This window comes from Daphnia pulex, chromosome 7 (genome assembly GCF_021134715.1).
Source record: "Daphnia pulex isolate KAP4 chromosome 7, ASM2113471v1".
NCBI lineage: Eukaryota > Metazoa > Arthropoda > Branchiopoda > Diplostraca > Daphniidae > Daphnia > Daphnia pulex.
The window spans coordinates 9,540,441-9,563,760 of record NC_060023.1 but is presented as its reverse complement, the minus strand read 5'-3'; the positions used below and the strand labels follow the sequence as shown (position 1 = coordinate 9,563,760).

Here is a 23,320-nt window from a genome sequence, read left to right as displayed (position 1 = left end):
GCAAAAAGGCACGCAATGCTTTATACTAATAATCGCTGATAATGCAAAAGATAATCGGAAAAAGACTATTCCTAAGGATGGGAATGCCAGGATTCGATGGCTATACTTAGAAATGTTTCCACACATTCCTCAGTCCTCACACAACCTTCAGCTAAGTTGTTAGTAGCTTGAATGCTGGATGGCAAAACCAGTCAACAATATTCAACTTTATTTTCACCATCTTTACGATTTCGCTTTTCTTTCCCTAAGCAAAGGTATGGACATGTAAACACATATTTTAAATTGTGAACCATTCATTCTTACGCAAATCATTTCTAATATAACGCTAAAGATTTAAACATGGGGTTTTCACATTTCGGCATCATTTTCACTCATCCAACTTCAGTCTAATGTTTGATTTCAGAAAGGTAAATATAGCGGCGTCATCTTTTCGGACTTTGGGCCTTTGAGGATCTAAGTAAGAAAGAATCCCTATCGGGAAAATTGGAATTTGAACTTTGAAATTGATGATGCTTGAAGCACTGACCGATAAGAAAAATCTACCTTATGGAATGCGTCTAACGATTAAAAAATATATAGTAATAAACAAAAGAATGCTTACAATGGATCAATTCCAATTCATCATTGCGCTGTTGTATACTTGGACGTTCTGTGTGAAACGAGCCGCTGAAGTTTATCGGACGTGGTGCAGGTTAGCTTTAAGATTCCATGAAGTTGTCAGCACCCTTAGCATATTTGAGCTATCGACTGCTGGTTTTGTGGCGAACCTGTTGGCTGACCTTTTAAAATTTTTCAATCATAGTTTCCGTTAAAGGTTGAACATTGCATTTTATTGAGCTGATGAAATGGAACAGTATCGTAACATGAAAAGGGTGACAAGAAACACCACTTCCTCTGTGATATAAGAATTGCAAATCAAACAATGTAGAATAACAGTAAATGTAGGTATAAAACCACGCAATATCTGAATATCATAACAATTACCGCAGATGACAGTATAAATGCATTTTCCATAAAAAATTCAACAATAGTTCCAAAAACTAAACCATCACTACTACATCTAATGCAGCAATGCCCAAATACAAAAAAAAATGTAACAACTTTATGGCAACAACTACAACTAAATTAATTTTACTTGCAATTTGGTGATGGCATGCGACGCAAATCCATTGGAACAGAAGAAAATTCAAGCGCCGCTTGTTCGCATGCTGAGCATTTCGGTCCAAAACGATAATCAATCCACTTGGCGCACTCGTTTGATCTGTACTTGTTATCCGGCAGAGTCAAGTACATATTTTTTAGATTTCCGAAATCCTGTACGCCTTTCATGTTTGAGTCACCAGCCGTTCTATGTGAAATAGATTCGACTCCCGCACAGACAATGTAGTCTCCGTTAACAGCACTTAAAATTGACGTGGCTTCTTGATAATTGAGACCGTAGCTGTTGTCATTGTAACGAAGAGATCCATTTCGAATGCAATGGCCAAGCACTTCAAGGAAGTATTGGAGACTAGAGTTGACAATCAACCGGGTTAAGTGTGTGGGGTAACCGTGTTTCGGGACTCGGTAGAATGCGACTGACTGTCGAATCTCCACCCAGTCTTGACCGCAATCGTCTTTCAAAGTTAACGTGAGCAAACCTTTTGCACGAGCCAGATTTGCAAATTCCGTTAGGTAATCTAAAGATTTATGTAAATCATTAACTCATTTGTACCCCTAGGGAAGAAAATAATTAACCGTTGTACCTGCAGCTGGCATAATGGGCACCAATTTCGGTATTCTCCTTTCTTTTAGTATTTGTACTTCATCATTGGAAATTTCAGGTATGATTTCTTTTGAGGAAACTGCGATTCGATCAGCCTCGTGCAACTGAAGAAGACGGCGCTTCCGACTAAAATGTAACGTCATTCTTTATTCTGTCAAGACAAATACTATATATTATCTTATTTAAAAAAAAAAAAAACTTACTGGTTGATAGTCGGTGACGAGCTCACATATTTATCACGTTGCGGAATGGTCTCTTCTTTCCCTGAACATTCTTCCGGCTTCAAAATAAATGATTATTTACTTTAAACATGTTATCAATATTTTTTAACACAGATAAAACTTACTGATGTTGAATTTGGGGATGGAATAGAATACATTATTGGATTAAGCAGATGGTGATTTGTTGTTTTAGATCTACACTGTCTAATGTTGTTGCAAGTTAATTCCAAAGGTTGTTGTGCCTGTTGTAGGCTTGCATCTACTAGAGGATCAACTTCAGCAGTTTTAAGAAACCTGGAAGAAGTTCTATCACTCGTTTCATGCTCTGGCACTACCGTTACAAACTCGTGCTGATGATAATTTGATGAGCTGGTTGCTTGGTTAGTGCAATCCTTGCTTTTATCATTGGGGTGATATTGATGGAAAGTGATGCTAAGATTCTGTTTTCTTGGATGTGGAGAGCTCTAGAATAACAATAAGAAATCAAGTTTATGGAAGTTTCCTTATTCAATCAGCTCATTTAACGAAATAAATAATTCTTTCTATGTAAGTGAGTTTGCTATTTGCAAACTGATTGGGTTCACAGATAAAATTAACAGAATTTTTTTAAAATCGCACCAAAGGTCAAACAAATAATTGTTTTTTTATAAACGCATTTCCTGGTGGCTGCACTGACTGCTGCAGGCGTACTAATAACAAAAAATGGATAAAGCTAATCTACTTTCCCTAATTAATAACGATATTTGTTTAAAAAAAAAAAAACTAGTTTTCCCGGTTTTGTTTGTTGTTCACGTGTTCATATAACCAAGTAATACTTACGTTGCTCCTCTCTTTTTCTCGGAAATCAAATTATCATAGTTTGTTGCCTTTAGACATTGTTTCTGATAAGAATTCAGCGACGCAGAACGAGAGTCTAATGGCTCGTTTCGAAATTAACTGTCCAGTAACACAAATCTCTAATACATTTTGGCGCAATCCAAAGCGGTTAATAAACTGGATCTTATAACCCCCAAAGAAAAGACTCCATATAAGGAATTATGGAAATTCACGAAATAAACGTAACGATATTATTTGACCTTCAAAAATCAAACGGAAATCCAGCAAAAATGTCTCTGTACGCCTTTCTATTCATTTTTGTCAAGGTGATAGAAAATCAAATTTTACCTGTATACAAAGACCCGGCCTTTCCTAGGGCTACAGAGTACGCGATCGTATAATTCGAGTCTTTCTAATATACTACTGTTTGGAATCATTCGATATACTTCACTGATTTCTCTATCAATAATTAACTACCTTTTCAAATAGGGCGTTGGTTGGTTTACTTGGATGTTGTGCATTGAAATTGGAACTTGTTCCCACCCACTCTCTTCCTTTCTCCCATATACTGCGCGACCCTCCCAAAATATATAACTGGTTTTTTCTGGTATTAACTAAGTATGGTCACCTTCCAACGTCTTAAAGACCTCATGCAAATTTACCAGTCTGCAAAATTTTCTATCTGATAAATTAATTTTAATAGCCCGTTTTCACACTGATAAAAGCAAGTGAAAGAAAGTTTAGACTTACACTGATGATGTTATAAAATCTTCGGAAATTAGCTAGCCAACCATTGCTTGCTCCGAAGTTTGAGATTTCCAAGAGAGTTGCATAATGCCTGGCTTGCTTTTGCAGCATGGGCCCCGTGACTCGGAGACCGCTGGCTGTCTGCTGCTGATACCAATCATGGACAGACCGGTTTATCTGTTCATTACGTGAATGTCGAAAGCGCTTGCGGGCACCAATTGAAGGATTATTGCGACCCATAACTTCCCATTCGTGAATGTATCTATCCTTTTGCGTCAAAGTGTTGAGAATTTGAGTTTTGCCACATCCAAATTGAGTAGCCAACTAAAACATTAAAAATAAAGGTAAATAATTGACGTGAGTTACGAAACATAACAATAAAAATTTTGTTTACAACCTGCCGCATTGATTTTCCCATTTGTCGAGCTTCAATCACTTTAATCCGTTCGGCGAGGGACAATCCTAGGCGAGTCTTTGGCACTGATGTTGATGTCAGCCTGAAGCGTGATTGCTGAACTGCATCGGCCATCGTGATTTAGGTAATGGTCTCTTTCGAACTAAATTCATGGATGAACGACACTCAGACGGCAACAATAATAGTAGTGACTTGAAACTTTTGAGTGCGGACTGGCAGTCAAGTCATCGTGACTGCACAACAGCATTCTGAACGCGGCGGCAGTGAGTGGGTAAGCCAAAGAGGAGGAGCACAGTGAGGAGGGTCGAAGGAATATTTATCATCGCCTCTGGCCCTTATTACTATAGAAGGCGAGGCTGTTATCGTATAGCCATATAATAATACCTCTCAAGGTCTTTGAACTGAAATCCAACGCCGTCCTTCTAAAACTCGTCCACACTTTCTGCCCCATTTCAAGGTCGAGAAAGAATAATTTTGAATCTAGAGAAGATTGATAATGTTAATTGTTAGCCGCGTAAGGTTTGACGCATCGCAAACTCAGACGCTTGACTTTGTTGCCAAGCGTCTGATTTTTTTCCAAAGTCCTTATATGTAAACACAGGTAGGATTTAAGCTATAGAATCCGGTTCTTTTGATATTTGCATTGCTTTAGTTATTCCCTTTGCTGATCTTCTGTCGTGATCGCATTCAGAATGGCCTATTACATGTTAAAACCTGTTGGCCAAGAACCAGACGGTTCAATGCTTCATTTGCTGCAAATGGGAAAAGCTCTGTAAAAATTATCAAGGACTGATAAGTCCATTTTTCAAACAAACTGAAAAAAAAAGCTCAAGGTGGTATGTTGCATCATCAGCATCGTGTTGCGCAATAGCCTCCTATGACGCCATGTAGGCGTAACGTCATTTTCAAGTAATACGACCACATTTTGAAAAGCCAAATCAGTTCATTAAGAAACGATCTTTTCGCGCGAACTGATTCAAATATTTTTTTGTAAATCAAACGTCAATGTCAAACAAATGCGAGACATCTGTAACTAAAATCACTGGTAATTCAAGATAAATTAAGTTATGAATTTATGTTACGTTAAGTGCTTACCTAAATTGAATAGATTGTTTGGTTAGGATCCTTAAAGGAGTGTGGATCACAAACACTTATTCTTATAAAAACGTCTTATTGGTTTATAGTCGATAAAACCGGTAGCCTATATAACGAATCAAATAAATGAAGACAAATAATCATCAACTACAAATTACTAATTGCTGTGGTATAAGCCCGACGATCGAGGTGACAGCCTTGATCAAAAAGAAACATCAGTCAAGTTAAATTCGTGAAGGAACCTGATTTATTTTATTCGACCCACACCAACAGCGATAAAAGTTACGTCGTTTTTCTTCTCTCTGAAAACCGTATTACCTAAGTCCCATTTCTAAGTAATAGTGGTTTTCAAATTCCAGTGTAAGTGCACGTCTGAACCAGTTTTTTCTTCTAGAAAACTAGTTTAAAATTCAATACTTTCCCGATTCCCAGAACTTAACAGAAAAGTAAGAAACAGGTCTTCAACAACATAGTCTTGAATGTTAATGAAAGATGTACGCCTAGCGGTTTTTGTTAATGATTTATGTTATATACCTTAGGGCGATATTAGCGTGAAGTAATTTAAATACAAAAGAACTGCAATTTCAAAATCGGGAACACGCGCGCATCTTCATAGACATCTCATTTTTTTCAGCGAAGGTATACCCAGAACACTATGTGCTATTTAATTTATGTTCAAAATTATTAGAGAGCTCACGAGAAAATTGTCGCGTTTACGCCGACCTGATTTCTTCATCCTTTTTTCACAGATTTCACAGGTGAATAACAGGATAGTGTTTCCCCCCGTTCAACTTATTTTCGGTAACCTACTTTTTACCAGTAACCATTACGTTTTCTAGACTAACTAGTCTATATAATTTAGTCAAACAGAAATTACCATTGTGGCGGACTACCGGACTTTCACTCCATTTCATCCAAGAATAGGAAACTCTGACGAGCCGACATGCTTTAAATTTTTAACACTGTAAGCGATCTGGACTTGTTATAGTTTCTTTCTTTTTTTTATATACATCAAAATTCAAATGTCGTATTTCGGTCGACAATATCCTGAATATCGTGTTTATTCAAGATATTGGGGGGGGGGGACGAATTCGTGGTTTCCTACACTGTTGCTAGAGGCGCGACAGTCAAATGTCAAAACATATTTAGATATGTTGTTGCTACGAAGTGAATAACACGGAAACCGAAAAAGTGTGCCGTAACACAGTATTCCGAGAGATTTCAACCCCGTACATGGAAAGCGTGTCTTCTAGTCCCTGGTACTGGACAGATATCTTGCACGAGAAACTCGCCGGGGAATAGAAATTGCTTGGCCAAAGTCCAACAACGTTCATTCGGTTTCTAGACCCTGCGCAAAAAGGATGGTCTTCACGCAATCCCCGGCTAAACAACAGTGATATATCGATCCGCAATGAAACGTAAATACAAACTACTAGTCTATTCCGTATTGTGGGTTATTGGAATAGGTTTGTTTATCTGTGTTGTAGGAACTAAGGTAATTTATAATTCAGATTATTCTATTAGAAAGTTACAAACTAACTAACTCCCTCCACAGAAGGATGTAGGAAACAAGGCTCTTCGCTTGAAGTTGAAAAAGGATGAAATTCCATCGATAGACCTACTTGCTTCCAACTCATCTTTGGCGTATTTCAATGAAAAGGCATACATTTCAAAAGGCAAACTGAAACCTGGCGAAGATGCCTATCACAACAACAAATTCAATCAAGAAGCAAGTGACACATTAGAGTCTAACAGGGCAATACCAGACTACCGCCATAAAAAGTGGGTGTGCACTGTGCAGTATCAAATGTCACAACACCAGTGAAATATATAACTAAATCATATTTTTCAAAATATTACATAGATGCCTTGATTTGGAATTTTCAAAGGATTTACCCTCAACTAGTGTTATCATAACCTTTCATAATGAAGCCAGATCAACATTACTTCGCACAATTGTCAGTGTGCTCAATAGAAGTCCATCACATCTAATCAAGGAAATCATTCTTGTAGATGATTTCAGCAATGATGCTAGTGACGGAAGGGAGCTGGTCCAGATAGAAAAGGTGATATTAGTGCGAAATTCAAAACGAGAAGGATTAGTTAGATCTCGCGTTAAAGGGGCTGAAATCGCTACAGGTATGGTCATTTTTTTAAAATGTGTACTACTTTTTACACGTACCTAACGTAATTTGTCTTTAGGAGAGTTTCTAACATTCTTAGATTCCCATTGTGAATGCAACGAAGGATGGTTAGAACCACTTTTAGCCCGTGTAGTCGAGGTACTAATGTTAAGGGTTTCGCTTGAGAATTTATTCTAATCCCATTTTCTTGAATCATATACACAGGATCGAACTAGAATAGTTTGTCCCGTCATTGACGTAATAGCGATGGATAGTTTTCAATATATTGCAGCTTCAACTGAACTACGAGGAGGTTTCGACTGGAATTTAGTGTTCAAATGGGAATTGCTGCCAGCCGAAGAAAAGGCTAACCGTAAGACCGACCCTACCATCCCAATTAGGTAACAAATATTTGAAAGTATCACGCTTTTGGCTAGCACTAAATTGTCAAACCTGTCTCAGGACACCGATGATAGCCGGTGGATTGTTTGTCATTGACCGGCAGTACTTTCAAAAATTAGGTTCTTATGACCTCCAAATGGATATCTGGGGTGGTGAGAATCTCGGTAGGTGTAACCTATTTTTAACTTTTTCCTTAAAAAAATAATAAAAATAAATCCCTAACAAAACTGCTTAACATTTTACGGTTTTACCCACGTACAGAAATTTCGTTCCGCACTTGGCAGTGTGGTGGTCGCTTGGAAATTGTTCCTTGCAGCCGAGTGGGACACGTTTTCCGTAAACAACATCCTTATTCTTTTCCAGGTTAATTAACCAATAAAAATTTTAATTCAACAGAAATGCTAATAAATATGAATTGGCTATTTCTTAGGTGGTTCCGGGACAATCTTTGCCCGAAATACTCGCAGGTAAAAAAACAAAATAATAATGAGCAAATTTAATGCAGGACTGACATTTCGCATTTAGGGCGGCGGAAGTTTGGATGGACGACTACAAAAAATACTACTTTGCAGCCGTACCGATGGCTAGAACTGTAACATTTGGAAAGTAAATCAACTTGTTAAATTTTACTGCGTTTACAGCGCTCTAAAAAAACGTTTGTTTTCAGCATCACCGATCGCCTTGCTCTACGCAATAGTTTGAATTGTAAACCCTTTAAGTGGTACGTCGAAAATGTTTACCCGGAGCTATTGAAACATTTGCCTACAGTGCGTGACCCAAGTGGAACAAACTCAGGTGCCATAAAATATAAGTCGCTCTGTTTCGACACATACGGCCGAGGTGCCGGAAGCCACATTGGTCTATATGCATGCCATATGACTGGTGGCAATCAGGTACGAGTCAAAAAAAGAAAGGTGAATGTTTAAGGCTGACCTACATCTAAATTATCTGTATCCACAGGCATGGACTTACCTTAATGGTAGATTACGTCATGGGTCATGGTGTCTGGCTCCTCCAACTCCAGCTTACGTCGGGGCCCAGGTGATTACACTGCCCTGCAGCTCTAGCAACGATCAGCTATGGGACAAATTGGAAATAGGCCAGTTGCGTGGTGTTACCGTTGTCCATCGCCTCTCCAATTTATGTCTTGATGCACGAAATGCTCAAGAGATCACAGTGCAAGAATGCCACCCCAGACTGGATACCCAAGAGTTCGTCTTCACTCGTTAAGAATCAAATCCCTTCACAATTTGCAAATCAGAAATCTAAGAACGTTTTTCTGTAATGCAACCATCGCCACATGATCCTGCTTAATATTAACAACGTTCTAGTCATAGGCAGATGGAGCAGCGTCTTCATTCATGGAGCTTGAAATTTGTGCCAGACCTTACGAAAATTTACCTTTTTACATACTTAAAACTATGAATAAATTTTATAGTGCCATTATTTACCGTCTTTATTTCAGTCAGTTGGGAATTTCGTTTGGATTTTACACATGTTTACGTTTTGCTTGGCCTTTGCGGATTTTGTTTTTCAACTCTTCCACGTTAATGTCAGAGGTCGAATCCTTAGCTCCAGACGATGTGCTTGGTTCTTGAGGGGGAATAAACGCACTTTCTCGACGTTCCTTTCTTCGTACTTCAGCTTGCTCTTGCTTTTCTTGATTTTCGTTCTTCTTGCGTTGTTTACGCTGATCCTCTTTTAAGAAGTACTCGCCAGTAGCCAACAATTTGTCCACCTTGCTTTCTGGTGGTGCAGGAGGGAAAGGGGTATATTCCTTCTTAGCACGCTTCTTGGCAGGTTGCTTTCTCTTGCTCGTGTTCTTGTGTGGAATTGTAGGTAGGAAGCGCTCCCATGATTCATTCTTTAACTTTTCATCTCTTGCAAGTTCCCTTTTTATCATAAGGGCCTTGATGTGATAAATAGGATGAACGTTTTCCATTGTGTCTTCCACCACTCTTCGAACTTGCTGCAATCCCCGATATGGTCCAACAGCTGAGACTGTATTTCCCTAAAATTAAAATCCAACATCACACAATTTCTTTCAATATTTAAATGTTTTAAATTAATACCTGAACAAGGATATAGCAATTTGTCAGTAATTCCAAAGCTTTAAGAGTAGATCCATTTGGTCCAATCAATCTTTGTCTTCTTTTAACAAAACGGTCTTTATTCTGGGTCTGGGTTCCGATTTTGATAATATCACAAGCAACATCATCATTCAGGATTTTGACTGCTTGTTCATATGGAACACTTCTTGCAAGTAACTTTACCATATCACGAGCCTTCAAAATGATGTAGGGATCCCATGTTTTTCTGCTGGTCTTCACAGTCATACTACCTTCAATTACATCGAGTTCAGCTTTTATATTGTATTCGCCAAGGGCTTTCTTAACAAGAGGCCAACATTCTCTGAGATAGACTTCTCTGTATTTTGGAAATAGTGTTGCAAATGAACTTTCTTCTAAAAGGCCATGAGGATTGTGCTCTTGTTTGAACTCAGGTAGCTTCATTTTCCATGCGTTAACTATTCCCCCCTCGGGAATTACTTCTTCTTCGTTAATAGGGTCACTCATTTTCGAATTGTCTGATCGAGATCTTTCTACTGAAATTTAAAATAACTGAGAAACGCCCGTAACTGTCAAGAACAGTATCCCACGTGTCCTCTCTCTTACTGCGCACAATTTTACAATGACGATACAAGAAATGTCGTCTGCCATTTTGTACTGCGTTGCCGGTTTGATTTTTTGAAATTAAATACAAGAACCAAATTTTTTTATTTATCATTTTTCTCGCGTCGGACGCGGATCGATAAAAACTTAACCGTTTATCGACGAAATAAAAATAAACTTTAACCTATTCAAGGTCAGAATAAATTCCAAGTTAAACTGTAGGCCTGTAAAATCTAGATTCGTAAAGAATGAGATACACATGAGACATGAATGAGATATAAAAATGGATTGTGAGAAAAAATGTGACAGGATAAACTTGTCTTCAAGCCAACAGCCAAGCTGTTGGACTTTCTTGCCAACCGAAATAGTGACTATAGATAGAAAGACAGAAACGGGTCGCCAGGACCGGGATATCAAGCATTTATATTTGAGATACCAGCCTTCATTTGTTCCTTCACGTTTAAACATATAGCTTGAAAGGTTCCAGGGCGCTCATGGAAGGTTCCGCAGGTAACATCAGAGAACTACATGAAAACGGTTAGTATTTTCAATCTTTTAATTTTTGAAGACCCGTGTGTTTGAATACTTTTTCCAACAACTGTACAGGTGACTGGCGAGGAATAGTTCAACTGTACGAAAATGGTTTTACTGACGAAAAAATTCTCTGGTTTCAGCCGGACTCTGATGGTTTAAATTTTTTACACAAGAATCTATCGGAACTTGGAGTACAAGGTGTATCTAGTATTGGTTGTGGCAGTGGTCTGTTTGAATGGCTCATAAAATCTTCAACAGGTGAGAAAGAACGCCAATTCCCTTTTGATGTTTTCCTTATACAACAACAAAATTACCACATATATATTGTACAGGTTTGCCGGTAATAGGCTATGAAATAGACCAAGGTTGGTGGGAAAGTAGGTACAGCCCACCCAAATTTTTAAGTGGAATCAGCTGCATTGAACCAACTACATTACCGGAACTAAATTCTAAATTTGCTCTTCTATTTTGTTATTTCAACGACTCGAAAGCCTTTGAAGCATACCTTGATAGCTTCACAGGCGACTGTGTGATTCTTGTAGGTCCGGATGAGAAAAACAAAATTCGATACTGCGACCCACAGCCGTTCCAACTGAAAGACAGTAAAGGCTGGCGTACACATGCAGTCTGGCGTAGCAAGTTTCTTGAAGCAATTGTTATTTATAAGAGGTCAACCACCTTTTGTCCACTGTGATAATAAAACTCTTTATTTACCCTCTGATTTAACACGCATGCATAACGAATGGTAAGATTACAAAAAGGAATTCAGTGGCAAAACAAATCTGCATTCACGTTGGAGCATCGCGCGAAACACAGGAGTGTAACATGGTCAACACTAGTCTTGTCGTGTGTACAGGCGGCTTTAGAAGTGAAACAGATTGACAAATTATCATGATTACTGCATGTCTTTAAATTGTCATTAGCAACGGATCTTAAAGTGAATGGAAAAAAATATTTTTTTGTTTTTTTTAAACGAAGGGATGCGTATCTCACAAAATTTCCCTACAAATGATTGCAAAATGAAACTACTTTTTTAACTGGTAGAAGAGTGAAAATAGATTTAAATCGGAGACAGCATGGCGCCAGGCAACATTTGACTTTGTTAACATAACAGCGTCATTAAAATGAACAGTCAAACAAATCCATTCCATGAACGGAACAAAACAATTACAAAGTGCGTCTCGCTACGCGTTCCTTAGACCAGGTGTCACACACAAGTGTCAAATTGCAAAATAATTATTCAGCGGTTAATGCTGCTTGCTCCTTCTTATAACTGTTCGGATTTACAAAGTCTCGCGCGAAATTCGTTTCTAGATACTTCGATAGAAAGGATTCACTTTCTTTATCGGTAGAGGATGCGCTTCTGTGTTGAACACCCATTCGTCGAGAGAAATCAATTCGTCGTCGCTAAAGAGAAGATAGAGGTACTGCGAAAAAAAGACAAGAGATAGTACATTGAAACTCATAAATTTCACTCTTTCGTTGAATTATTGTTTTAATCACCTTCAACGTTTCAGCCAGGAAAAAACTTTGCTGGACGTCATCCTGTGTGGGCTCATCGCTGTAAACGTTCTTTACGCCAGTATAACCTCCATCGACGCGGCAGTGTTTCTCAAGAGCTTGCACAGCTTCCCAGCCCCATTGTCGATAACGCACATCATGAGTCAACCTCCAAAGAACGAAGTAAGATTCAATAACTTCCGGACGTAAGATGTAGTATTTTTCATTGGATTTCAAGGCTTTTGCTTCGATTGCATCGGAAAAACGGAAAGCCTCAGGCCCGAGTTTTGTATTGGATCGATCGTAAGACTCGTGGCAGGTGTGTGTTATAGCCTTTCCCAGAGCTATATGTTTACTCTTTAGGGGTTCCTCTAAATGGGTACCTCCCAAAGCCAGCATTCCACCTGAGAATAGAAGTATCAGTACGCTTTCGATTTACACAACACCTTGCACCAACATACCTGTAAAACATGCCAGGTGGTCCATTTTATGTTCGAGACGTCCAAATTTCATTTCAGCAAAGTAAGTTAGACCTCCATTGGATTTCTGAATCAACTTCGCCACTGCAGCATCCATAGCGTCAACGTACATTTCTCGGGCTTCATCATTAGTCTTACTACTCTGCAGCCATGATTTTAACAAATATTCGTAAAATGAATCTCCCAGTGCACCCATGGAAATGTGTTGCTGGCCCCAACGTCCAGTCTTTGGATTAAGGTAATTAGGATATAGCCCTTCGGGTTTTTCCTGTTTCTTGATAACCTCAGTGATTTGGTCAATTTTTTGGCGAAACACTGGATTTCCAGTAATATCCGACAAATAATTAAACTCTAAACTCATTGTTCCAAATTCGGAGAGAATACTAGAACCACTACTGGCCCAGGCGTAATTCTTGCTAGTCTAAAAAATGTAACGGAAATTAATATTTTGAAATCAAAGCACTGATATAGAAAAAGAAACTTACTCCGGTGCCGATGTTAATTAATGCATGCGGAATACCCGTAAGGGTATTAAATGCAGGCAAAAGTCGCTCGGCGATATGCAGAGCTTTTTCACGAAACATCGAATCACCAGTAATAGCAAAGCAGGAGAGTAATCCACCTACAAATCGAATATTTGTCTCAAAAACAGACAACTCCGACGACTGACGAAACCAAACAAATACGAGGGTTATTCACTGAGAAAAGGATTAGGGTAAGATATTCTAATGATTACCACTCCTGTTAAATTCAAATGTTCTTCCACCCAGTCTCGACCGCGCTTGTATTCGTCCATGAATCCCATGATGTAAAGAGTATCGAGACCATCAACAATTGAAGCGCCAAAATTACCAGATCCAAAAATTGAGGCACTATGGCCCTTGTGACTGATGGGCCGCAACTCATTTTTACCCCACGCGTAGGTTGCGTAGTTATCCCATGCGTGTTTCATCATCTAAGTTAAAAAAAAGGATACCGATTAGAGGGGAAAACTTTTACAATACTACATCTTAGAATTCTCATGGTTCCGCTGTAGAACTTTCTGAAATCCGACTATTGTTAGAGCTTCAGATATTAAGCTTAGAAATTGTTTCATATTCCTATAAGGTTTACACTATACAAACAAGATTACATTTTTTCATCCAATGTGATTAATGAGATTATACTCCGGAATTAAAATCCGAATGATATGTTTGTTAAAAAATAACAGAATACGGAAGCGATTCTAGAGATTATTATTTTTCCGATAAAAACAACACACTGTAAGTTCAACGTCCATGCAATATTAAAAGTAAAGGAAACTATTGATTTTTTTTTTTACCTTACGAACTGTTTCTCTTTTCGCTTTTATGTCTGGTTCAACGTCGTCTCCACCCTGAACCTTAGGTAGCCGAATTTTGGGTTGGTCAGCAATGTTTTTATCACTTTCTTTCTTGAATGACCCATGTGATAGGGTTGAACTAGTAAAATAAATATTGTTAGCTATTTTAATTTACACAATTATAAAAATTTGTATGATACCGAGAATCACCAGCTTCACTTTTACTTGAAGGAATCATTGGTTTGGGTAGAACTTTCAACTGGTTTTGCTCCAGTTCTAGTCTCTCTTCTGTTTCAATCTTTGCTCTTAATCTGGCTTGATCTTCCAATAAATGGAAATCTGGCTTATCAATTTGGCCATGATGTTGTTGAGATTTGCCGTCATGTACATCATCCTTTGCTAATGGAGGTAACTGCAATATGAACTCAGGGCCAACTTTTTGTACATGTTCATAAACCTTGTACACACTATTTATTGATGGCAATGCAATACCAGTGCGTAACTCTGGAAGAAAAAAAACTGTTCCAAAACAAGCAACTACAAGCCCAAAACACACAAAACCCAGTAAAACTCTCTCCTTTGAACGGCACAACTTGTTTAGAGATATCGGCAACTTAGTTGGCGACCTATGATAGGTAGGTAAAATGTTCTCGAGACCCATTTCGAAACGAGTTTCTCCACAAAACAAGAATTGCACAAGAATGAACTAGACGAAGCACACACACAAATCTATTAATTTCCATCCAATTTAATTAATTGGTCTGGTTACGCCGTTTACTTGAAATCACCCGGATTGAAGTAGCATGATTTATCTGCTGACTGTATTTTGTATTCCTATCTTACAACTGACATGCTAACACAACTCTCTGTTAATTCCAAATGCTGTTGTGGCAATGAATCAGAGAGGCAAGCAGACTGCTAACTGATAAGCTCTCAGCTCTGCTATGCTGGCAGGTCGAAATAGACGGAATAAGACCGGCCACGCATTGGTTGTCACTTTCCTATACAACGCCACCTGTACCGAGACGGCGAGACGGGCTGTAAAGACTAAAGCCTAAAAGTCCCGCATCATCTTCTTAATTTTAAGTTATAACTAGAAACTTCCTACGATAAATTTAATATTTCTGTAACTGACAATCGATCACCTTTAGTTATTAGCCTTTTTCGAAATATCATTCCATTCGAATATTCTAAAAGAACAACGGTATATTCAATATTGAGGCTAGTCTATACATGTCTGTATTGCACGTCCAGAGGTGCCACAGAGTAGAGAAAAGTCGCAATAAATCATCTCAGAATCCAATTTTTCGATCATATAAATAAAACGTAGAAAAAATTTTTGGCGATTCATTAATTCATATTATCACATATGTAAAAAAAAATATTACCTTCTTATTTTGTTGACTCCTCCAGCATTCCGGCAACTCTGCCTCAAACATGCTCTTGACGTTTTGGACTACGGTTGTTTCTTTTCGCGGTTAATAAGCAAGTTTAGTTTGAGATTTTGAGCTTATTTTACAAGTATTTCCAAATGGCCTCAGTGGCAGCATTACGTGACTATGGAAGTAGTGACGATGACAGTGGAAGTGGCGAAGATTCCCATCTTAATCCCATTAATACGACTGAATTGGTCAACCAGAAGTTGGTCGTTTCAGTAGTTGCAGCACCCGACGTTTTACCGAATGTAAGCCTTGATTTTCTTTTTCGAACTAATTGTTGAAATGGTAAATTAAACAAATTCTTTTTACAGGAAGAATTAGATCCTTTACGACATGTGGATCCGACATCCAAAGAACTGCTTTATAATCCCAAAGCAGAAGAACTCTATGCACCTACACTCGGACCAGATTGTCCATTCAAAACAGGGCAGCAAAGAGCACACAGAAATACAGTAGCTGGATTTGTCGAACCTGCCCACTTGAGTGAATTTCAATTTGAAGCCCAAAGAAAAACTTTCACCAGTTTTGGTTTGTATACATATTTTTTAATTTGCTTTCGTTCAAATAATTTAAACATTGACGTTTTCAGGTTATGCCCTAGATCCAACAGTTGGTCTAACTCAAAATGAAGGAAATAGTTATGTTGGAAACATTGAATCAGCTGAATCTTCCTCTGGCCGAACAGTCTTTGAGAACCCCAATAGACCAGATCCCAGCAGAGCTACAAATAAGAGAAAATTAGAAAAGAATGATGATTCTGCTGATTTAGAAGGATACAGAGGACCATGGGCACCATATGAAAATGAAAATCGAAGTGCGAAGCCTTCAGAGGTAAATGAAATATTTAAATTTGTATAATGAAATATTCATATAATTTTTAAAAATTTAGGCTGACAAGGAAGAACTTGATGCATATTTAGCCAAAATGAAGAAAAGGGGTAAACCCAGGTATGAGGAGAAAGCAATTGAAGAAAAAACAACTCTCCATAGTAAGGAATATTTAATAAATATTATGAAGACCGTGCATAAACTAATTAATAATCGAAATTTACAGTTGATGACCCTGTGGACTACCAAGGCCGAAACTTTTTACACGCACCTCATGACATAGGCGTCAACTTACGTTCAGACGCCCCACCTAATAAATGTTTCATCCCGAAAAAACAGATCCACGCCTGGACAGGACACAATAAGGGAGTGGCGCAGATTCGGTGGTTTCCTAAGACTGCTCATCTGCTCCTTTCGTGCAGCATGGATGGAAGAGTCAAGGTACATTTGTGAGCCTAAATTATCCTCAAATTCTTAGTTATTTCAACGCATTAACTTGTTAGATCTGGGAGGTGTACAAGGACAGAAGATGCGTCCGCACTTATTTTGGCCATCGGCAAGCTGTGCGAGACATAAGCTTCAACAACACTGGCGATAAGTTCCTTTCTGCAGCGTATGATCGTTACATCAAATTATGGGATACAGAAACAGGACAGGTTATTTCTCGATTTACGAATAAGAAGGTGCCCTACTGCGTCAAATTCAACCCTGAAGAAGATAAGCAACATCTTTTCGTTGCTGGAATGGCGGATAAGAAAATTGTCTGCGTAAGTTTTTAGTCATTCTATTATTTCCTACTTCAAAATCTTAATCTTTTTTTTTTGTATTAATATAGTGGGACACTCGCACCGGTGAAGCTGTTCAAGAATACGATCGGCATTTAGGTGCCGTCAACACAATCACTTTCGTCGATGAGAATCGAAGATTTGTGTCTACATCCGATGACAAGAGTTTACGCGTTTGGGAATGGTAAGATTAAAAGAACGAAGAAGCTTCTAAAAAAAAAAGACAGAAATTGAGACACCTTTTTGTTACAGGGATATTCCTGTGGACATGAAATACATCGCCGATCCCACTATGCATTCCATGCCTGCTGTAACGCTGGCACCAAATTTGAAATGGCTTGGATGTCAAAGCATGGATAACAAAATCGTCATTTACTCTGCACTAAACCGCTTCAAACTCAACAGAAAGAAAACTTTCAAGGGACACATGGTTGCTGGTTATGCGTGTGGTCTTGATTTCTCACCTGAAATGAGGTATGTTCTTGCAGTATCTTTATATTGTTGATTCTTGTTCGTCCCCTCTTAACTGTGTTTATTTTCTTTTTTTTTTAGTTACGTGATTTCCGGCGACGCTGACGGCAAAGTCTTCGTTTGGGACTGGAAAACTACTCGAGTGCTGGCTAGGTGGAAGGCTCACCAAGCTGTCTGTAGTTCCGTCTTATGGCATCCTCACGAGACATCGAAAATTGCATCAGCTGGATGGGATGGATTAATTAAGTTTTGGGACTAGAGATACGTGTCATTCAGGGTTTATCAATTTGAAAAATGGACAAATTTAAAAGGCTTGGCGCTCCGATTTCACGTGAATGATTTATGAGAAGTACAAATCTTTTAACACATACAAATGCTTGTACTGTACTCACGTAACACACAAAAAAAGAAAAGATATGCGTTGTCTACAGTTACATTCGTAACTGAATTATCCGTTTAAATGCCCGAAGAATTTCTTGACATTCTATCAAAGGTCAACGAACACAAGACAAACGCCCAGAAGTACTTAAGCCTCTTTCACAAAAGACACAATGAAACACAAAAACATTTAAACTAAGACTCTTATTCTTTATGGCAATACATTTTGTATAAAAATGGTTAGCTCTGGTTCAAGATCTAAAAATGTAACACGCCCCGTTGATGTTTTGTGGGGGAAATCGAAAATTAACAAAATATTTAAAAAAAAAAGAAAAAAAATATTGCATCTCTTTGACTTAATGGACAGTTGGTCCCTGTTTTTTTCTCGATATAAAAAATGAGAATCTTTAAGTTGGTTCACTTACTAATCGGGTCCCAAATCACGATATTTTAAGTAGCTGCTGAACCTTATAACATCAGACGGGAGGATACTGAATCGGAAGTCGACGTGCTCTCCTAAGCAGAAAGTAGTGGAGAATTCCTGCTTGCGCCATCACGTCAATTGTTCCCATTGCGAGTTGATCAAGACTGTCCGGAGTATCGGTAGGAGCTGGTCGTAACAAAGTAGGGCCGAATACAGTAGCTAGGTTATGGAGAGACATTTTGTTCTTCACTTCTTTACAGTTGACACTAAAAAAAAATAATGATGAAGGTAAGTATCATTACAGTCTAAAATGTATTTGACAAAACGAACTTACCAAATCAAATGGTCTAGCAAGTGCATTATGACTGTTTGATTCAATTGCGGCAATGAGGAGAATAGTATGGCTAGATTTCTAACCCCAACATCGCGAGTAATAGTAATGTCCTCGACGGCATTCATTGAAGCAACGTCTAATGTACTGAATGCCTGAACAATGCGTCAATAAACAGACTTTTCACTAATCAATTTTTTAAATATTTACTTGAAGAAAATGCGGATAAAGTCTATCGGTAAACAACGCTTCGGGCAACTGGCGAAGGTACAATTTCAATAAACCGCTTATAGAATTCACATCGACATCTTTCAGTACGGTATCCCACTCTACGCCACCTTAGAAGTAATTCAAATAATTTATGATACCTATGATATGATAATGCGGTAGGAATTGTAATTGAGTAACTCACGAGTATCGAAAGTTTTGCGCAATTTAGCTATTTCAGTGGCTAAACCAGACACTCGATAGATACCAAGCTCTTCTAGCCCTCTACGCTCAACTTCACGGACACAGCACGAGATTATGTGTGGTATAGTTCGTTTCTCTCGAGAGCAGACCTTTGATTAGAAGGTGGCAAGGTTATCAAAATGTAACAACAGTTAGAAGGATTTGTGCAATCTCACCTCTTCTATCGGTACACCAAATATGGTTACAGAATTACCGCGCAAAGCTGGCCGGCGTAAAGTGACATCATGCGAGACGTATCGAAAACTTATACACAAAGTTAAATCTTCAGCTGGTGTAGCTTCGGCTACTGATAATCTCGTCGAAAACTGATGAGAGAGCGGGATATATTGCGGACCTTTCAATGATTTTAGCCAGGCACCAGAGAGCTAGATACGACAATAAAAAAGTAGATTGGTGTTCTTTAAGTAAAAAAATAAGGTAAACCAACACATACCTCAATCTCGGCCTTGCCGCGTAAAATAGCGTTTTGTTTTGCGTCTTCCTCGTAAAGTAAAATTCTCATTCCTCGTGCCCCTTCCAAATCAATGTGGAAATCTTCTTCCCAGCGCGGTTCCAAACTTTTAATTGCCATCTTGGTTCGGGCTTTATGAAAGTAATGACCATAGGAATCCAATTCGAACACCACATAAACATCTAGAAGTTTTTAAAAAGACCAATTAGTTATTGCATTATTCGCTAGTTGCTGATGTTGTTATACCGCAATGCTTTGATAATCCGCGAAGTGAATGAACTACAACCTGTAGCTCTCCCCCGATGGCTTGTACGGCCAAACTTTTCATAAGTCCAACAAGTGGTTCAACTGCTGTCCGGCAAGCTCTGATGTGATTTTCTACTTCTTCCGGTTGCAAATAAACTACAGGTAGCCGTTCGATGTTCCGTTTTAAAGTTTCAGCTGCCTCCACCCAAAGTGTTCTCTCAAATTCAGAGGAAAGCAAGAAAGTGAATGACTGGCTTGATTTACTACAGGTCCCTTTAGGTTTGTATGAGATTTTTAACGGCAGATTTGGTGAATCCAACAAGAGTTTAGCCTCCAAAGAGGCCAACTTCTTCCGCTGCCTATCTGAACCGGCTGTTGAGCGTTCCAATTGCGTTCTGACAGCAGCTGCTTGTGATCTATGGATAAATTTTAAAACAAAATCGGTGATGAGAATAGTGATCCATCATAGCATTCCTTAAATTTTCTGAGTTGTCACTGACCTTAACGACGCAACATTTGTTAGTGCAGAAATGTTCAGCTTCGAAGCAGAATCGTCCGTTGAAACCGAAACTTGTGCTAATGGAAGATACCACTTGATTTCCAAATTACCTGCACTTCCTTTATACTTGGTACAAACAATAAGATCGGTGAAGAGAAAACAGTGTCGCTGCTTTCTCTTTCCATCGGGTTGAAGTTCCACCAGAAATCCATTTTTCACCAAGTGTCTCTGCATAAGATTTTAAACAATTTAAAATAATAAAATACAACTTTTTAATAAAAAGAACCGAAATTACGCTAGTTTGGACGACCGGATGATTTTTAGCAGTCTGGGCAGGAAATAAGGACTGAAGTTGATTAGTGCTGAATTCGCTGAGAAATGTTTTCGTTATTTGCTGAACTTCTTGCAACATTCCATAGGCCGGTTCGTCTGGCGTACTCACGTCAAGCAAATCCTAAATTAAAAGCTGTATGTATCCTATGATAAATTCTATTTTGTGCAGGTAATATACCTGTACAACAGCGACATGGCGTTGGATACGAGCAACCGGTTTGTGCAACAGCTCGTCCAGAGTTATCACCATCTGTTGATTGCTAGATCTCAACTTAATACGGCGAACCAAATCTGCAAACTGTGTAGAATTTTGACAAGCTTTCCTAGTCATTTCCAGTGCCTCTTTGAAGTTTGACAAGAAAATAGCATACTCGGGAAGGACATTCTCGGAAAAACCTTTTAGCAACTGAACAATCTAAGATAAACACAAAAACAAATTCAATTAAATCCAGCACAACATAAAATGCTATCAAAACAAAACATAAAAATAAATATAAATAAATAAAAAAATACCTGAATCAAATTCGAATCAACCAACTTGATACTTTTAATGCTCTGGAGGAATTCTGAATGATTAAAATGTAACTGAGGGATATGGAAGAAAATGCAAGCAATTTCCTCTTTGGTCAAAACAGGTTGAGAACTGTTCAAGGCAGCTGTTAAGGCCTTACTGTAATGCAGTACTACATTCAAAGCACCAACATAGTTTTCTTCACTATCAAAGAAATTCTGTAGTACAAGCTGCTGTTTAGCTGTCAGGGGTCTAATAGAGTAAAAATGTTGTCAAATATTATTAATTGCAGAATCAAAGTAAAACACTTACCTGGGAGAATCTAAATCGTCCAAATTCGAGAGATTAGCGTACAGGCGACGTCGTAGACTTCCTGTACTACTATCGTCTGATATCGTACTGCTAAACGATTTTAGGGTTCCATTCCGCTCTATTTCTGCTTCGCGATCATCAATTTCTTCTGGTTTATCGAGTAGATAAATGTAGTTCTCAGCTAAAACATAAGATACGTTAGTAGGAAATATATTATTACTGTGATCCATGTAAGTTTAACTAACCATCAATATAGCTAATATTTTCCTCTTGGGGGACGGAATCATAGAAAGCATCTTCATCAACCACTTGTGTTGGCTGGCGAGGAGAAACTGGAGGAAAGGCAAGTTTGGAGCTTTCAAAGAGGGCAATATTTCGTAACACTCCTCCTTGTTCAGAATCCATATCTGTAATTGGCAGGGTTGGAAGTCTCTTGAGATCTCCATTTTCTGGTTCTCTACAGTTGACAATTATAACATTTTATAATAAATATTTCAAAATATATTACATTATTCAATCAATACCTGCTGCTGTTTGGAAAGTTACCCAACACATTTTCATAGTCTGCTCTTGGATGTTTAACATTTTCATAGCTGATCCGACGTCTTGAACTCACATCAGTTGGGTTATCAGAATTGTTTTTAGTTGATATAAGGGAAGTTGAATCAGACAAATCTCCATGTGCAATGGTCTGCTTTGTTTGAAGCTGCTGGATTTGCTGCTTCGTCCATGCTATTAAATTTTCAGGTTTTACTTTGGAAGGGCTTTCGGATGGTGTTGAAATGCTCCTAGAATATTGCTTTAAAGGCTTTGGGGGTGCTTTGGGCCTTTCCACTGCCTGCTTTGAAAGTTCTTGGGAATTTTCAAGTTTGTTAATGATTGAAATAACAGTGACAAAATCAGGCTGCAAGGATTCTGTATGTGGTGTAGCTGTCGATTTGCTCACATCAGTAGATACTGATTCGCTGGTAATGGTTTCCGACACTTGCTGTTTTCTGCTTTCAGCATTGGATAAGACATTTTCGAGAAATTTAACATAGAACTCTTCTTTACGTACTTCTGACTTCAAATAATCCAGATTTTTCTTATGCATAAGAAGATTAGCACGAGTGTCAACTTCCCAAATAGTGGGCAGATCTTGCCCTGGAAATTCTTGCTTCCATGCTTTACAAAACTCATTGAACTCATTCATGATTTAAATCTTGAAACCCTTTGAAAAGTTTCTTCATGCTAAAAATAACAAGCATGGAAAACACAAAATATATTATCTATTTCGTGTCACAACAATCGGTGGGGTAACAGCTTTTACTTTATACTTTCTCCGTTTCGCTTGTCGACTGACTGTTTGCATTTGGGTACATTACTTTAACGCAAGATGGCATACCATTATTATCGACCGATGATTCATGGAGCGGAATTCAAAAACCTTATCGGGAGATTTCGTCGTAAATAGAAGAACCGTGTAAAAAATTTTAATATTAATTATTATTAATTATTACTATGTTAACAAGCTTTAGCTCATTATGAAAGAAATTAGAATTACCATCTGTTACTTGAAAAACTATTTTTACTTTAACGGTGGAAATAAAAAAAAAAATATTATTTAAGTAGCATTGTAGTAAACCGGAACGTCCCGAGCAAAGTAGAGCAAAAGCGCGCTCTTTTTTCTTTGTTTGCGGGTTTTTAAAGAGACCGCTTTGAGCTAATTGCATGCTTCGCCCCAACTCTGGCTCTATGCTTTCATTCCGATG

The 23,320-nt window shown here is 38.3% G+C and overlaps 7 protein-coding genes across 8 annotated transcripts; 3 read left to right on the top strand and 4 right to left on the bottom strand.

Moving 5' to 3' along the window:
* Positions 1-558: 558 nt before the first annotated feature.
* LOC124198087 lies at positions 559-8,694 on the bottom strand. Its single transcript, XM_046593743.1, has 9 exons — positions 8,557-8,694; positions 4,349-4,444; positions 3,947-4,212; positions 3,553-3,873; positions 2,112-2,450; positions 1,969-2,045; positions 1,746-1,891; positions 1,136-1,679; positions 559-779 (listed from the first exon to the last, which is right to left on the bottom strand). The coding sequence occupies exons 3-9, from the start codon at positions 4,076-4,078 to the stop codon at positions 674-676; spliced, it is 1,665 nt and encodes a 554-aa protein (XP_046449699.1). The 5' UTR covers positions 4,079-4,212; positions 4,349-4,444; positions 8,557-8,694; the 3' UTR covers positions 559-673.
* LOC124198088 (polypeptide N-acetylgalactosaminyltransferase 2-like) lies at positions 5,731-9,206 on the top strand. The gene is made up of 12 exons (XM_046593744.1): positions 5,731-5,860; positions 5,922-6,554; positions 6,615-6,841; positions 6,924-7,198; positions 7,262-7,341; positions 7,408-7,583; positions 7,645-7,748; positions 7,846-7,947; positions 8,015-8,051; positions 8,110-8,190; positions 8,252-8,477; positions 8,545-9,206. Exons 2-12 carry the CDS (start codon positions 6,471-6,473, stop codon positions 8,812-8,814), a joined length of 1,662 nt encoding a protein of 553 aa, XP_046449700.1. The 5' UTR covers positions 5,731-5,860; positions 5,922-6,470; the 3' UTR covers positions 8,815-9,206.
* On the bottom strand, positions 9,026-10,304 carry LOC124198092 (KRR1 small subunit processome component homolog). Its single transcript, XM_046593757.1, has 2 exons — positions 9,657-10,304; positions 9,026-9,595 (listed from the first exon to the last, which is right to left on the bottom strand). Exons 1-2 carry the CDS (start codon positions 10,158-10,160, stop codon positions 9,074-9,076), a joined length of 1,026 nt encoding a protein of 341 aa, XP_046449713.1. The 5' UTR covers positions 10,161-10,304; the 3' UTR covers positions 9,026-9,073.
* A 265-nt stretch (positions 10,305-10,569) lies between these two features.
* Positions 10,570-11,815, top strand: LOC124198094. 2 transcript variants are annotated; one of them, XM_046593761.1, is made up of 3 exons: positions 10,570-10,793; positions 10,931-11,048; positions 11,123-11,815. In XM_046593761.1, exons 1-3 carry the CDS (start codon positions 10,785-10,787, stop codon positions 11,482-11,484), a joined length of 489 nt encoding a protein of 162 aa, XP_046449717.1. In that variant the 5' UTR covers positions 10,570-10,784; the 3' UTR covers positions 11,485-11,815. The 2 variants fall into 2 exon arrangements, with proteins under 2 accessions (XP_046449717.1, XP_046449716.1); XM_046593760.1 differs by having other exon boundaries at positions 10,572-10,793; positions 10,863-11,048.
* LOC124198083 (mannosyl-oligosaccharide 1,2-alpha-mannosidase IA-like) lies at positions 11,480-15,046 on the bottom strand. The gene is made up of 7 exons (XM_046593737.1): positions 14,291-15,046; positions 14,091-14,229; positions 13,506-13,724; positions 13,255-13,434; positions 12,752-13,190; positions 12,294-12,694; positions 11,480-12,217 (listed from the first exon to the last, which is right to left on the bottom strand). Exons 1-7 carry the CDS (start codon positions 14,749-14,751, stop codon positions 12,101-12,103), a joined length of 1,956 nt encoding a protein of 651 aa, XP_046449693.1. The 5' UTR covers positions 14,752-15,046; the 3' UTR covers positions 11,480-12,100.
* A 466-nt stretch (positions 15,047-15,512) lies between these two features.
* LOC124198086 (pre-mRNA-processing factor 17-like) lies at positions 15,513-18,230 on the top strand. Its single transcript, XM_046593742.1, has 9 exons — positions 15,513-15,774; positions 15,841-16,057; positions 16,119-16,360; positions 16,419-16,518; positions 16,584-16,798; positions 16,861-17,124; positions 17,193-17,326; positions 17,395-17,616; positions 17,695-18,230. Exons 1-9 carry the CDS (start codon positions 15,622-15,624, stop codon positions 17,870-17,872), a joined length of 1,725 nt encoding a protein of 574 aa, XP_046449698.1. The 5' UTR covers positions 15,513-15,621; the 3' UTR covers positions 17,873-18,230.
* LOC124198082 (active breakpoint cluster region-related protein-like) lies at positions 17,972-23,292 on the bottom strand. The gene is made up of 14 exons (XM_046593736.1): positions 22,094-23,292; positions 21,815-22,026; positions 21,570-21,750; positions 21,260-21,509; positions 20,925-21,161; positions 20,709-20,867; positions 20,415-20,641; positions 19,915-20,330; positions 19,651-19,850; positions 19,373-19,582; positions 19,159-19,306; positions 18,957-19,084; positions 18,750-18,901; positions 17,972-18,681 (listed from the first exon to the last, which is right to left on the bottom strand). Exons 1-14 carry the CDS (start codon positions 22,759-22,761, stop codon positions 18,468-18,470), a joined length of 3,402 nt encoding a protein of 1,133 aa, XP_046449692.1. The 5' UTR covers positions 22,762-23,292; the 3' UTR covers positions 17,972-18,467.
* Between the last annotated feature and the right edge of the window lie 28 nt (positions 23,293-23,320).

Bases quoted from the DNA above. Each gene is read 5' to 3' on its own strand.
- LOC124198086 (XM_046593742.1), top strand. From the start codon at position 15,622: ATGGCCTCAGTGGCAGCATTACGTGACTATGGAAGTAGTGACGATGAC. The intron at 17,327-17,394 runs GTAAGATTAAAA...TTTTTGTTACAG, and splicing joins AGTTTACGCGTTTGGGAATG to GGATATTCCTGTGGACATGA. The intron at 17,617-17,694 runs GTATGTTCTTGC...TTTTTTTTTTAG, and splicing joins GATTTCTCACCTGAAATGAG to TTACGTGATTTCCGGCGACG.
- LOC124198088 (XM_046593744.1), top strand. From the start codon at position 6,471: ATGAAACGTAAATACAAACTACTAGTCTATTCCGTATTGTGGGTTATT. The intron at 6,842-6,923 runs GTGGGTGTGCAC...AATATTACATAG, and splicing joins CCAGACTACCGCCATAAAAA to ATGCCTTGATTTGGAATTTT. The intron at 8,191-8,251 runs GTAAATCAACTT...GTTTGTTTTCAG, and splicing joins AGAACTGTAACATTTGGAAA to CATCACCGATCGCCTTGCTC.
- LOC124198087 (XM_046593743.1), bottom strand. From the start codon at position 4,078: ATGGCCGATGCAGTTCAGCAATCACGCTTCAGGCTGACATCAACATCA. The intron at 2,046-2,111 runs GTAAGTTTTATC...TTTATTTTGAAG, and splicing joins CATCCCCAAATTCAACATCA to CCGGAAGAATGTTCAGGGAA. The intron at 780-1,135 runs GTAAAATTAATT...AAATTTTAAAAG, and splicing joins ATGCCATCACCAAATTGCAA to GTCAGCCAACAGGTTCGCCA.
- LOC124198083 (XM_046593737.1), bottom strand. From the start codon at position 14,751: ATGGGTCTCGAGAACATTTTACCTACCTATCATAGGTCGCCAACTAAG. The intron at 13,725-14,090 runs GTAAAAAAAAAA...TTTTTAACTTAG, and splicing joins AAAGAGAAACAGTTCGTAAG to ATGATGAAACACGCATGGGA. The intron at 12,218-12,293 runs GTGATTAAAACA...TTTTTTTCGCAG, and splicing joins TCCTGGCTGAAACGTTGAAG to TACCTCTATCTTCTCTTTAG.
- LOC124198082 (XM_046593736.1), bottom strand. From the start codon at position 22,761: ATGAATGAGTTCAATGAGTTTTGTAAAGCATGGAAGCAAGAATTTCCA. The intron at 19,583-19,650 runs GTATGTGTTGGT...TGTCGTATCTAG, and splicing joins GCGGCAAGGCCGAGATTGAG to CTCTCTGGTGCCTGGCTAAA. The intron at 18,902-18,956 runs GTAAATATTTAA...CGCATTGTTCAG, and splicing joins TTTATCCGCATTTTCTTCAA to GCATTCAGTACATTAGACGT.
- LOC124198092 (XM_046593757.1), bottom strand. From the start codon at position 10,160: ATGAGTGACCCTATTAACGAAGAAGAAGTAATTCCCGAGGGGGGAATA. The intron at 9,596-9,656 runs GTATTAATTTAA...TTTTAATTTTAG, and splicing joins ATTGCTATATCCTTGTTCAG to GGAAATACAGTCTCAGCTGT.
- LOC124198094 (XM_046593760.1), top strand. From the start codon at position 10,751: ATGGAAGGTTCCGCAGGTAACATCAGAGAACTACATGAAAACG. The intron at 10,794-10,862 runs GTTAGTATTTTC...ACAACTGTACAG, and splicing joins CAGAGAACTACATGAAAACG to GTGACTGGCGAGGAATAGTT. The intron at 11,049-11,122 runs GTGAGAAAGAAC...TATATTGTACAG, and splicing joins GCTCATAAAATCTTCAACAG to GTTTGCCGGTAATAGGCTAT.